A 13,664-nucleotide genomic window follows, 5' to 3' on the forward strand; every position below is an offset into this window, starting at 1 on the left:
GCTGCCCCATGACCATGCGTGGACCCTCTCAAGGTTAGCCACATCCCTCTTGAAGTGCGGTGCCCAGAACTGGACGCAGTACTCCAACTGTGGCCTGACCAGCACTTCTGTTTAGCTTAAAAGAAACTTCTATCTCTTTGTAGAATCTGTTTTTTCTCCTGTTTTTGATTATCTAAACAAAACAAACTAGTCCCCAGTTAATGATGCAGTTTGTCATTATATTGTTGATGTAAACAAAGTACTGCTTGTGCGCTTTTGCACATTTTTGTTACCGCATCAAATGTTAATGGTATCTAACCTGCTAATGAAAATGGGGTAAATGTAAAGTGATCGTGGGCCAAGAGCTGAAGAAAATGTTTAAGGGAACTAGGGCGTGTACTGGCCCCCTTTTAGACTGCAGTGCTTTTATTGAAGAGACAATCTCTCAATACATCAGGTATCTCCATTATGTGTTTTTAACAGAAAGTAAATTTACCAGTGTGCCTCTTAATTTTATATGGTCCTATTTAGTGCCTTTTGGATAATAATGTAACAATGTAAATAAGCTAAGTGATAACTGCTCTGGGTCATTTGTATTAGTTTTATTGAATCTTGGCTCAGAAAATGTTAACGATTATTTTCATCACTACAAATTGGCTTTCCATGTCTTGTCATTAAGCTTTAACCATTTGTCATGACTTACAGGTTTCCCTCAATTTATGTGGGTTCTGTATATGTGAATTCGCTTTTATGCAGTGACCCTTTATACCCAAAACTTGTTATATGTGAGGTAAATTCACTCTTATGTGATTGGCATAGGTGCTCCACCCCTAGCAGGTAAGTCTGTGTGGGGAGTGGAAAGGGCTGAGGGGCCGTGGCCCCACTCACCCGAGCCCCTGCTACAGGTGCTCTGGGAGCGGCTGACACCAGCTGCCAGCGGCTGCTGGACTGTGTCATGCCACAAACCCCCCGGGGCTCCGCTTGTCCCCGCTCACCCCAGCTCCTGGGTTGTGCTGTTCTGTGGTGCAGGCAGGTGGTATTGGCTGCTCCTGGGTCTGCTGCAGCAGGAGCTGGGGTGAATAGGGACAAGCGGAGTCGTGGGTGGTTCGGGGCACAGTGCAGCCCAGCGGCTACGGGCAACTGGTGTTGGCCACTCCCAGAGCAGCTGTAGCAAGGGCTGGGGTGACTGGGGAGAAGTGGAGGCCTGGGGCTGCAGCAGGGAGCAAAGTGGAGGGAGCTGTAAGTGGATGCTGGGTGGGTGGGGCACAGCTCTTGCTGGTACATGCACCCCAGGAGAGCTGCAGGGCTGCACTGGGCTCTTCCCAGGGAGCACATGTCCCCGGATCTGTATACAGGACAAGAGTAGGCTGCTGTTGTGGGCTAGGGCTGGCAGTGGCACTGGGCTCTTCCTGGTGCTTGGTGACGGTGCTGGAAGGGCAGGTTGGGGGGGGGCTACGCTGAATTTTGGGGTGGCAGCAGCCCCCCTCCCAGCGCCGCCATCCACCCTGAGCACTGGGAAGAGCCTGGTGGTGCCACCGGCCGCAGCTTGCAGCAGCAGCCTGCTTTCGTCCTGTGTGCAGATCTGGGGACACGTGCCCCCCAGGAAGAGCCTGGCGCAGTCCCTCAGCCTGCAGCCCTCCTGGGATGCATGTAGTAGCAAGAGTTGCGTCCTCCCTGTCCCGTGCCCCACACCCACTGACAGTTCCTTCTGCTTTGCTCTCTGCTGCAGCTCCTCTGGGAGTGGCCAACAGGCTGCACCACACCCCACCCCACCCGCCCCTTCCCTTGTCCCAGCTTTACTCCCTCCCTCTCTCGCTGCCGTGGGAACATATCCCTATATCTTACATTGTAAACTGGGTTTCCTTTACGCAGATTTGATTTATGTGCAGTTTTCCAGGAATACGTGTACCTCATAAATCGAGGGAAACCTGTAATTCCAATCCTCTAATGCACAAAGTAGAAGTAGGAGTTCAGTTGTGCCCCCTTGTACTTTTAAAATGACTCCATTTGACATTTAAAATAAAAATATCACATAGTTTGTTAACTATTTAAATATTACCAACATCTGTTCTTAACTGAACACACTTCTTTTAGCACAATAGCCTAACATTTCCCATGCTCAGAAACAATTCTATAAACTAGAATGGGTATTGGTATGCAAGATATCCTGATTCTGGTAGTAAATGTGGACATTGTGTCCACTGATATTGACAGGAGAGATGAATGCAGAATTTGGTCAGAGTTTTCTGCTAACTACTTAATTGGCTTTTTTGGCCTTAGAAATATTGTAAGGATTAATATTACAAAATTGCATGTTTCGAGAAATAAGCCGAACTCTAGTAGACAGGATTTAGGAAATCTTTTTCCTTGCGGACTGATTAGCCCAGTTTGTCCACCAATCAGTTTCTTGAACCTTCTTTGCAAGTATCTGGAACTCTTAGCCATAAGAAACAAGATACTGATACTGGTGGACCAGCGGCAGGTCCAGTCAGGTAGTTCCTGTGTTCCTGTAGAGTGTAAGATAAGGAAAACTTCTTGAGGCGCAGCTAATTAAGTCTCATAATTTCCTGGTGTAAGATGACTACCTATAGCAATCTTGATTTTTCTTTGTCTGGTATAATTTTAAGCAACGGAAATAACGGGGGTTTCACCAGTTCCCTCGGGAGACCTATTAGCTAATTATTAGATCTCATTGGTAGGATACCTGCTTTCCATCCTCATTTTTTCCTTTGTTTAATTTCATCCCATTGATTTTTACCTGTTCCTCTGCCTCTTGCATATTTACACACTTCAGATACATATAGATGATGGTCTAATCCCAACCTCTTTGTTTAATCAAGATATAACTATTTACTTTTTTAATAGAATACAAATAGTAGGTATAGAAGCAAGTTAAAAAAAAATTATGCAGAAAGGGTAGGAGCTATTAAAACCATTAATGTCTGCATTGTTACTGAAGAGCCATTCTTTTTGTCATCGTTAATTTTATTTTAACTGATTCTTGCTTCAGAATATATGAATACACGTGCCCTTGCCCCTCTTTCAAATGAACATTTTTACAATTTGCAAATCAAACACTCAAAAGTTAAGAATTCAACACAACCCAAATTAATTATAGTGTGTCCTAACTTCTCAGTGCTTGACTTTTGAAATCTTACTGTTCTTCTAGTTAATTACACAAAATGGTTAAGTTATTTTTAAAAAGCAAAGTGAAAAAACATAGGCCAGTAATGGAGTTGGAAACTTTAGATCTACCACACAGGCTTCTTCCACTGGAGCTAACAGAGTAACTGATAGCAATAGTAGGTTGTTGTGCTCTTTATATGGACCCAGCATCGGAGGGGGATGGGAAACTTCCTGGGTTCCATTCTCCTTAAACAGCCAGTCTCAGTCTCCACTACATGGCTTCCAGTCTCCCCACCCAGGCTTCTTGTCCCACTGTCATGAGCAACCGGTGCCTCCCGAGTCTGGAGGGGCACCAGATTGCCGACGGGGGGGGGGGGGCCCAGTGGCCGATCGGGGGCAGGCATGGGTCCCCCAGCGGTTGATCACCGAGCCTGGAACCACCAGCAGCGAAACTGGTGAAACCAGAAGTGCACTTCCGCTGGCACTTCCGGTTTTGCAGCTGGCACTTCCAGGGGTTGCAGTGCCAATCTCAGGGGGTGCACGTGCACCCATGTGTGCCCCGTACGTATCGGCAATGCCCACCATACTCCTTTGTGACATTTTTTCAGGGCTGGCTCTTGCCTCCTTTGCATTTGGATCAGGCAGCTCTCTTCACTCTTCAGCTGAGGGGCTGGTGGGTTCTTCATGACAACGAGGGAGACATTCCCTGCTTTTTGTTTTGTCGTGCAAGAGCCAAGTCCTGACTTGCAGTCATCCAGAGCAAGTCTTGCTCAGTCACACAGGAACCTATATGCAATGTTTGGTGATTTAAGTCTCAAAACTTCTGCAGGTTTCTGATGAACATGTGAGCTGCATTTTTTTTTAGAGCTTGTAATTTAACCATAAGTGGACTGATTGTTTTCACCAGCAGTCAAAGGCATGTCCCTGATGCAGGCTATCTTTACGAACATCCAGATCTGTGCTTCAAAGTATGGGGATGCCATAACTTATAAAGAAAAGATTTCAGGAATGTTTTAATGCAGGCAAGCCACTATACTTTCCCCTGACCTTATTCTTGGGATTGACTGAACTATTTCAGCAAACTGTCTCTCTTTGCTCTGTTCCCCCCCACCCTCCCTCTGCCGGTCACCTCTCCTCCCTGCAAAAGCAAACAAACAAACAAACAAAAAGGTCAGCCTGAGGCAGAGAACTGGTATGGGCAATTTCAGTCTGTTGTTAATGTTTGGCAAAGTTTTAGGCGACTTAAAACTGGTCTTTAAAATGGGAGGTGCTTGGCAACTGTGATAATGGGTAGGGCTGGTAACACCACCTTATAAAGCAGATTTGGCTCTGTGAAATTCTTGTTTAAAGTTTGTAGCCTTCATTGGAATAAGAAATAAACAGTGTTGCTTTGTTCAGCATAAATGTCACAATAGTTATGCATGTTTAACCTTTTCTATAATTTAAATCTAAATTTAACCACATGGAAAGAATATCAGATGTAAAAAAAAAAATCTGCTGGCGAGGGGAAAATTTTGTAACCCAAAGAATGTATTTTCATTTGGTACTAAATTACCCAGAAGCAATTACTAATGAGCTATCTCTCTTGTACCCAAAAGGAGTTTGCCCTTACAAAAACAGAAGAGAGTGATTTAAAAGAAGAGAATGGGAAAGAGTCAGTAACTGAGGATGATGCTGATGCTGAAGACTTAGAAGTGTTTTATCCAACAAATTGGTGGCAAACAGTTCATCCAGGTAATACTGCTGGTTAATTATAATGTACCTGTGAAACCACATCTTGCCCCTCTGACAAAAATGTCATAGAAACTAAAAAATGCCATAAAATCCAACTTCATTTTTGGGTTTCAAAGAGGTCTCTTGTAGACAGCCCCAGTTAAGGTAAGAAGATCACTACAAAATCAGTTTTCAATGGGAACTGCTGCTGAAGCACTTCCGGTTCACTGAAACAAACTTAACAGACTGTCAGTTAAGTAGGTAGGTGGTGATGTGCCTCCATCACTCATTCAGGAGCCCTTTCTTTTTTGCGCACTTGTCAAGAGACAGATTTTATAACATTCATTGGCACGCACTGTTCTGGTATGCTGTGTTCTTTTGTGGCTTGTTTAAATATTACTTGGCAGTTTTTGAAGAGTTTCTAATCCTTTTGTAGTTGAAGTTCAGTTTGAGACTCTTAAATCTGAAACTTCTGTTCTAGGAAAAAAAAGCATCTTGCTTAATTTTGGTATGAATCTGATCTTGAGTGAGCTTTTAAAAAAGTTTCTTCCTGAATTTTCCATAAAACTCATCTGAATCTTCCGGGATGCTGGAGTCGTCATATTATAAGAGTCTGAGTCATTTTACACACGCAGGAGTGATTTCACAGCTAGCAAATCTACAATAACAACCAGTGGATTTCCACAGAATAAAAAGAATTTTAAAAATATAAATTAGCCTATTTTTATGCTGGATGCCATTTGTGGCTGTGAGCTGGTGTGCACCTCCATCCCACTGCCATGCTGGGATTCCACTGACCTCCGTCTCATCCTCCCATTCTTCTGCCATGCCTTGATGGTAAAATTATATTTGGGAGGATGGATGATTCTTTCAGTGAAGTTCAGTCTGACAGGGTCACTGGTCTTCTGTAGGGCTACACCTCCCCTACACCCTGCCCTTTTCCTCTTAGGTTGATGGTAGATACTCCCCGATGATCTGGAATGGGGGATGCGTAGTAAAGTCCCTTCTTAGGTTCTGCTGAGTTCTTTAACCCACAGCTCCTTGGCCTCCTCTTCCTCTGGGTGAATCTCTCCTTGGGTTGGATATCAGGTTATCCCTGTGGATGCCTTCACTCCTCTTTCATTGTCTCTGTGCCTTCCTTCGTGGGATTCAGTTTCTGTAATTATCCCTGGATCAACTTAACTCTTTCCTGTCTCTTCCCAGCCTTACTTCAGGCCTTACAGACTTAATTGCTTTGAAGACCCCAGGTGCAGGATATCAAGTCCTGCTTAACCATAAATCAAACCCTTGTGGAATCCTTCTGTCCAGTTGTCTTTGTTTACACAAAGAAAGTAAATCAAAGGGAAATTTCTTATTTCCAGCCTCCAGTTCTTCGAATTCCTTCACAAAAAAATGATCACTCTTGTTTCTTCCCAGTTCTGATGGCTTAGTTATGCTGTCACTATCCAGTTTATACCCTGCTTTCTTTCTCCTTGGCATGCTGTGTAAATTCCTTCTTTGCCCTGGCCATCTCAGTTTCCCTCTAAACCCCTGCTTCTCTTGGTGGGTTCATATTTTCCCTCTACCTGGTGGGTCTCTGCCCGCCATCTTACAGGGATATCTCCCACCTAGTTCTGTCTCTAGGGATTTGCTCACACTACCCCACCATCTGCTTTTACTTATCTTTCTGGGAAGGCACGGGTGATCCTTGCTTGTGGCTTGTCTGGGTCCTGACGACTCATGACGGTCCAGCTGGCTGGGATCTCTTCTTAAATCTTTACAGCTCCCAGTCTCACTGGTTGGTTCCTGCTCTGGGGGACACTGAACACCAAGCCTTTCTTTGGCGTACTCTTTTCCGCTGCCCGGTTCTCTCTCCAGGGCAGTTGGTGCAGGCTCCCTGGGGTACATATTCTCATGACCCCAGGGCCTGCCTGTTTCCCAGGTTTTCCCTGGACCCTCTTCCCCAGCACACGGGGGGGATGTGCTGCTCACCCAGACCCATCCCAGTAAACTTCATGCTGGCATTGCCAGCTCTGGGAGAATAGTAGGGGCTTGGCCCTGGCCCTAGCCCTTGCTACAGTGGCCTGTTGTGATTGTGGCTATGGCAGGAATCTCTACTCTAGCACATTTAGGGTGTTAAGTGTTTGGGATTTTGGGGGAGACAAGGTTCCTTGGGTGAATTTGATATCTTTTATTAGACCAACCCAAATAGTTGGAGAATAGTTATTAAGCAAGCTTTCGAGTTCAAAAACCCTCGTCAGGCTAAGGAAGTTTCAGCAGTTGGTGTGTGCTCTTCCTGGATGGAATGAAAAGTAAAGAAGCCAGGGGCTGGGCTGGGGAGTCAGTTGCCAGGCAGATTATAATGTATCAAAAATCCAATGTCTCTGTTTAGTCCGTGATCTCTAGTATCCAGGAGGTTGATGAAATGGAGCTCATAGGCTCGTCTCTGGGAAGTGTTGTGTAAGTTTCCCTTGAGGATCAGGACTGAGAGATTGGAGAGAGAGTGGCCCTCTTGTGAGAAATGTGCCCACACCGGTAATTGGGTATTTCTGTCTTCGGTAGATTTCCGGTGTGCATTCATTCTGGTGTGCAGTTGTTGTTTGGTCTCTCCTACATATTTTCCATCAGGGCATTTGGTGCATTGGATGAGGTATATTACATTTCTGGAGGTGCAGCTGTAAGATCCTGGGATGCTGATGGCTCTGTTGTGGGGTGTAGTAACTGTGGGGGTGGTGGAGATGTGTTGGCAGGTTTTGCATTTCTTGTCGTGGCACGGTGTGGATCCTTTTGGTGTGTTCTGGGCTTGAGGAAGTTTGCTTCTGGTGATGAGGTTAGCGAGGTTCAGTGCTTGTTTGAAGGCTAGGATGGGTGGCTCAGGGAAGATCTTTTTAAGAATAGGGTCTCTTTCTAGTATGGGTTGAAATTGTTTGAGGATTTTCTGTACAGGTTCAAGGGAGGGGTGATATGTCATAACTAGCAGTGTGCGATTTGTGGGGGCTTTTCTTCTGTACTGCAGCAGTTCTTCACGTGGTATCCGGGTGGCTCTTTCAAACGTGCGATCTATCTCTCTGGACAAGTGTCCTTGTTGGGTGAAAGCCTTTTTAAGATTGGTGAAGTGGCAATCCCGTGGGTGTTCTCTTCAGTGCAAATGCGGTGGTATCATAGGTTTCATAGGCATTAGGGCTGGAAGGGACCTCGGAAGATCATCGAGTCCAGCCCCCCGCCCAAAGGGCAGGACGTCAGCTGGGGTCATAGGATCCCAGCAAGATAAGCATCCAGTTTCATCTTGAAGGTGTTCAATGAAGGCGCTTGAACCACCTCCGGTGGCAGGCTGTTCCAGACCTTGGGGGCTCGGACAGTAAAGAAATTCTTCCTTATGTCCAGCCTGAAACGATCTTGTAGTAGTTTGTGACCATTCATCCTCGTCATCCCTTGGGGCGCTCTGGTGAACAAACGTTCCCCTAGATACTGGTGGTCACCCCTGATAAACTTGTAGGTGGCCATCAGATCACCCCTGAGCCTGCGCTTTTCCAGGCTAAACAGCCCCAGGGCTCTCAGCCTGTCATCGTAGGGTCTGCTTCCCTGACCTCTGATCATGCGCGTGGCTCTTCTCTGGACTCTCTCAAGCTTCTCCACATCCTTTTTGAATTGTGGAGCCCAAAACTGGACGCAGTACTCCAGCTGCGGCCTCACTAAGGCCGAGTACAGGGGGAGAATGACGTCCCGGGATTTGCTTGAGAAGCATCTATGGACGCAAGCCAGCGTTTTGGTCGCTTTACTAGCCGCAGCATCGCATTGCAGGCTCATGTTCATCTTGTGGTCAGTGATGACCCCCAAGTCTCTTTCTTCCATAGTGCTAACCAACATAGCACTGCCGAGCCTATAAGGATGCTGCGGGGTTTTTTTCCCAAGGTGGAGAACCTTGCATTTATCGGCGTTGAACACCATCAGATTCTCATCCACCCACTTGCTGAGCCTGTCCAGGTCAGCCTGGATCATCCGCCTGTCTTCTGGTGTGGATGCTTTGCCCCAAAGTTTGGTGTCATCGGCGAACTTGGCCAGTCCGCTTCTGACTCCAGTGTCCACATCATTAATGAAGATGTTGAACAGTATGGGTCCAAGGACAGAGCCCTGGGGGACCCCACTGGTCACAGGACACCACGATGAGTGACTTCCATCAATTACTACCCTCTGGGTCCGACCCCGGAGCCAATTTTCCAGCCAGTGGATCGTGGGGGACCCAAGGTGACAATTGGCCAGTTTCTCCAAGAGATGATCATGAGACACCAGATCGAAGGCTTTTTTGAAGTCAAGATACATGACATCAATCTCATCTCCCTTGTCCAGGTGATAGGTCACCTGGTCGTAGAAGGAAATGAGATTGGTCAAGCAAGACCTACCCGCAACAAACCCGTGCTGGCTAACCCTTAAGATGTTGACGTCGGCCAGTCCATTAAGGATGGCCTCTTTAATAAACTTTTCTAAGATCTTCCCCGGGATAGAAGTCAGGCTGATGGGCCTATAGTTAGCCGGATCCACTTTCCTCCCTTTCTTGAAGATAGGCACCACATTGGCCTTCTTCCAGTCTTCGGGCACTACACCAGAGCGCCAAGAGTTTTCAAAGATCCGCGCTAGAGGCTGGGCTATGATGCTCGCCAGCTCCTTGAGTACCCTGGGGTGAAGATTGTCAGGGCCGGCTGACTTGAAGGTATCCAGCTTCTCAAGATGTTCCTTCACAAAGTCAGCATTAATGGAGGGCAGGGGATCTCCCTCACCCGGACTTCCCGGCCCTGTAGCGGGCATGGGCGTCCCATGGGGCTGATGAAAGACCGACGCAAAGTACCTATTTAATAGGTTGGCTTTTTCCTGGGCGTCAGTTGTCAGTTGCCCCATCTGGTTCAGCAGGGGTCCAACGTTGCCCCTGCTTTTCCTCCGGCTCCCCACATATCTGAAAAAGGACTTTTTATTGTCCTTGATGCTCAAAGCTAGCTGGAGTTCAGTTGCAGCCTTGGCTTTCCTGGTCTGCTCCCTACAGGACCGGACCAGTGCAGAATAATCCTCCTTGGAGGTGACTCCCATCCTCCATCCTTTGTAGGCCTTTCTTTTTAGCCTCAGGAGGTTTGCTAGGTCCCTGGAGAGCCAGGGGGGGCTGCTGTGCCCTCTTGCTGCCTTTCCTCCGATATGGAATAGACTTAGTTTGTGCATTGAGGATCGCTCCCTTGAGGAGCAACCACTCTTCTTGAACTCCCCTCTCCCTGTGGTCACAGTCCCTTAGGGCCTCACTGACAAGCCTCCTGAGCTTGTCAAAGTCGGCTTTCCTGAAGTCAAGGACTTGCGTGTTGCTGACTGACTTGCCAGCTTTTCGGCGGATGGTGAAGGTGATCAGCTCGTGGTCGCTGTCACCCAGCTTCCCATCGATCACTAGGTCGCCGACTAGGTCCTCCCCAGTAGCCAGCACCAGGTCGAGCAGCGCTTTGCCTCTCGTTGGCCCATAGACTTCTTGAGTCAGGTAGAGGTCATCCACGCACGAGAGGAAGCCCTGCGACCGCTCAGATTTTGCTGAGCGATCCTCCCACGAGATGTCTGGGTAACTGAAGTCACCCATGACAACCATGGTCCTGGAGCAAGCTGCCTCAGCCAGTTCCTGGGCAAACTCCTGGCCTAGCTCAGGACTTGGCTGTATATCACAGCTTTTTTGGTGTGTTTAGGGTGATTGCTGGTTCTGTGCAGATATGTATGTTGGTCTGTGGGTTTCTTGTATACTGTGGTCTGTATTTTACCCTTCTGGATACTGATCATTGTGTCTAAAAAGGAGATGTTGGTGCTGGAGTATTCTAAAGAAAGTCGGATGGAGGGATGGTGATTGTTGAATTTCTGGTGGAACTCAATCAGAGATTGCAGGTTTTCAGTCCAAATGATGAAGATGTCATCAATGTATCTTAAGCATAGCAAGGGTTTGATGGTGCAGTTCTTGAGGAAGTCTTCTTCCAGGTGGCTCATAAAAAGGTTGGCATGCTGTGGGGCCATTTTAGTGCCTATAGCTGTTCCCATCGTCTGGAGGAAGTGTTGATTATTAAAAGTGAAATTGTTGTGTGTGAGGATGAAGTGTATAAGGTCAGTAATATCTCTGGGCCTGTATTCTGAGTTGTAATCTTGTTTCTGTAGATATGTAAGGCAGGCTTGGATGCCATCCTGGTGTGGGATGTTGGTATATAGGCTGGTAACGTCCATGGTGGCTAGGAGTGTGTTGCTGGGAAGGTGGTCTATGTTTTTAAGTTTCCGTAGAAAGTCTGTAGCGTCTTGTACAAAACTTGCTCTGTGGATGACAAGCGGTTTTAGGATTGATTCAACGAAACCTGATATTTCCTCAGTTAGGGTCCCATGGTTGGATATGATCGGTCTGCCAGGGTTCCTTTTTTTTGTGGATTTTAGGGAGCATGTAAAAAGTCCCCAGGTTAGGTAGTGAGGGGATCAAGGTCTGTAGTTTTTTTTGTAGTCTTGATGGAAATGATTTGATGGTATTGTTGAGTTTTTTGGTGAAAAGGGGAGTAGGATCTTCTTGTAGTTCTTTGTAGTAGGTGGTGTCAGAGAGCTCTCTCTTGGGGTTTTGGAGTTTTTTTTTAGTAAAGATGATAAAGGGTGGCCTAATTTGATATATATATCAAGATTTTCATGCTTATTCTTTCAGGAGTCTTTTTGTTTCATGTATAGTAATAATAGCTATCAGCATCAACTGAGGGGAGAATATCCTTAGAATATAGATGCCAAAACTTTGTGACAGCAGGGCTTCACTGTCAGCTTGTCAAGAGCCTGAGGATCATGTCATTTTGTGTATGCAAATGTCTGGTATAAATGCACACAGTCTTTGATTTTATTCCTTGATAGGATTTGCTGTTTGCTTTAGTTCACAACCATTAGAAAATTGTAGATGAGCTTTGTTCTCATTGGGTAAGTACAAACATTTGGGCAGGTTAAATTAGGTTAAAAACGGCCACCTGATTTAAACTTGGCTCATCCTGGTGCTGTCTCAGTGAGCACCAATCAGTCTAAACCTATAACTGTACAGAAGTACATGAACACAAAATGGTCTAAAAATTGCAGAACCCACTTTATGATAAACCTGGATCAATGTAGTATCAGACTTGCTCAATTTTAGGTCAAACTGGTGCATGGATCTTCTGTCCACTTCCTCTGCGTAGCCAAGGGGCTGGAAAAACCCAACTACTGGCCCAAGCCCCAGGGCTGGTCTTTTCACTCCTCTCCTCCCCGCACACTAGTCTCTCTTTTCATCCCCACCCCCCTGCCCCCCAGCCCTCTCAACCGCCATCTTACGCTTTTATCAGCATTCACTACTGCTGGAGCCATGTAAGTCCTGGTAGGGGAAGGGGTGGGAGGAATGGGGGTGTAGGTTTGCTGGGGGAGACCCCATCCCACCCAGGAGTTGCACCTGCCCCCCCCCATGTCACCCACCGGTCGTACCTGCCTCCCCTACTTCCCGCGGGTGGTGCCTGCCCCCCCATCGTGACTTACCTGATATCGGGCAGCCATTTTGAATCTATTAAAACCTCCCCCTAATGCTTCTGAATGTCTGTACTTAGCCATTACGAAAAAAAAATTACTAGGGAAAGCAGCCATAATCTGAGTTTGCCTTTTGGACAGTACTTAAAAAAACAAACAAAAAACTCTTCCACTTTTTGGAATACCCATTCTAAAATCTACCCTCCATGCACATGTTTTTGAGTGCAGCACCTTCAAAGTTGCACTAATCTTCCTACAAACTTAGTAGGTTATCAGTTCTGTTAGGCCATAAAAATTACCAAAGCAATACAATATAAATATATTTGTGTTTGATATAGAAGTATTCAGTCATTTTCAAGCAAAATGAGAACTATGTAGCAGGCTACAGAAATAAAACATTCCATATTTATTCTAAATTTCTTTCGAAGTCTTCAAAAGACAGTTCTGGGTGAATTTTTCCCCCCACAACTTCATTGGAGAATCAAGCTGAGCTATAATTCATGTATAAACTTGACTGAGATAACACAACCCCAGCTTTTTTATTACAGTGCCGGGTCCTTTCCACCAGGCAGGGAGGAAGTGCTTGGACGGAGACAAGCTTTTGTTTAAGAGCATATTCATTTTAGGTAATTATTAGAATTGGCAGAATTAGTGTCAGTAAGTTATTGAACTCCTTTAAGTTTTGGACTCCTTGTATATATGTGGAGATGATGCTTTCTCACCTCAGAAGGGTGAAATAAAGATTAATTAATTTGTATAAAGTACTTTGAATTTAAGAAGAGCTATACTAGCATTCAGTGTTATCATCAGAAGAATAATTATGGGATTCATTTGTCTTGAGGTTTAAGCCAGATATAGCTAAATGATTTTTTTTTTCCAAATGTAAATCTTTCTATAACATAAATGTCTTGAAAAAGCTCTTGCATTTTTCAAAGCTGCAGTGTATATTTATATTCAGTTTTTGTACTAGTATGTATGGAAGTCTTGTTGTGTTCCTGTTCAGTATTCAGACTGGCAGGTCCCACCACCTTTGTTGAAGTAAAATATGTATATACTTGCAGTTATTATAAACGTCATTGCTGTTTTTGTTTAGAAGTGACTTCTTTGTTGTTTGGGTATTTTGTTATGCTTTATTCTTTAGCAATATCTCATTATGCACATGCAGAAAAAAGTTTCTGAAAGTGGGGAGCTCATAAGTATTCACAGCATGCCTTAGGGAAAAAATTCCAGATTACAGTTGTAAATGGCTTAAGCATTGGCTCCCTTCAAGTCTTGTCATTACAGATCCCCATTTTTCAGGTGAGTATGTGTCTTTGGTTCTGAGTTAGAACGGTATATTAAGTAAGTAA

The 13,664-nt window shown here is 45.6% G+C and overlaps 1 protein-coding gene across 5 annotated transcripts in view; it reads left to right on the plus strand.

The window, feature by feature from the left end:
- SIL1 (SIL1 nucleotide exchange factor) overlaps window positions 1–13,664 on the plus strand; it is a 233,805-nt gene that overhangs the window by 63,001 nt on the left and 157,140 nt on the right. For 4 of the 5 annotated variants that reach the window (XM_059733440.1, XM_059733443.1, XM_059733442.1 and 1 more), the window contains exons 3-4: window positions 4,704–4,839; window positions 12,864–12,941. In XM_059733440.1, coding sequence (XP_059589423.1) covers window positions 4,704–4,839; window positions 12,864–12,941 — 214 coding nt within the window. The remainder of the gene's footprint in view (window positions 1–4,703; window positions 4,840–12,863; window positions 12,942–13,664) is intronic. The other variant, XM_019487124.2, reaches the window with a different exon arrangement.

This window comes from Alligator mississippiensis, chromosome 9 (assembly GCF_030867095.1).
Source record: "Alligator mississippiensis isolate rAllMis1 chromosome 9, rAllMis1, whole genome shotgun sequence".
Lineage (NCBI taxonomy): Eukaryota > Metazoa > Chordata > Crocodylia > Alligatoridae > Alligator > Alligator mississippiensis.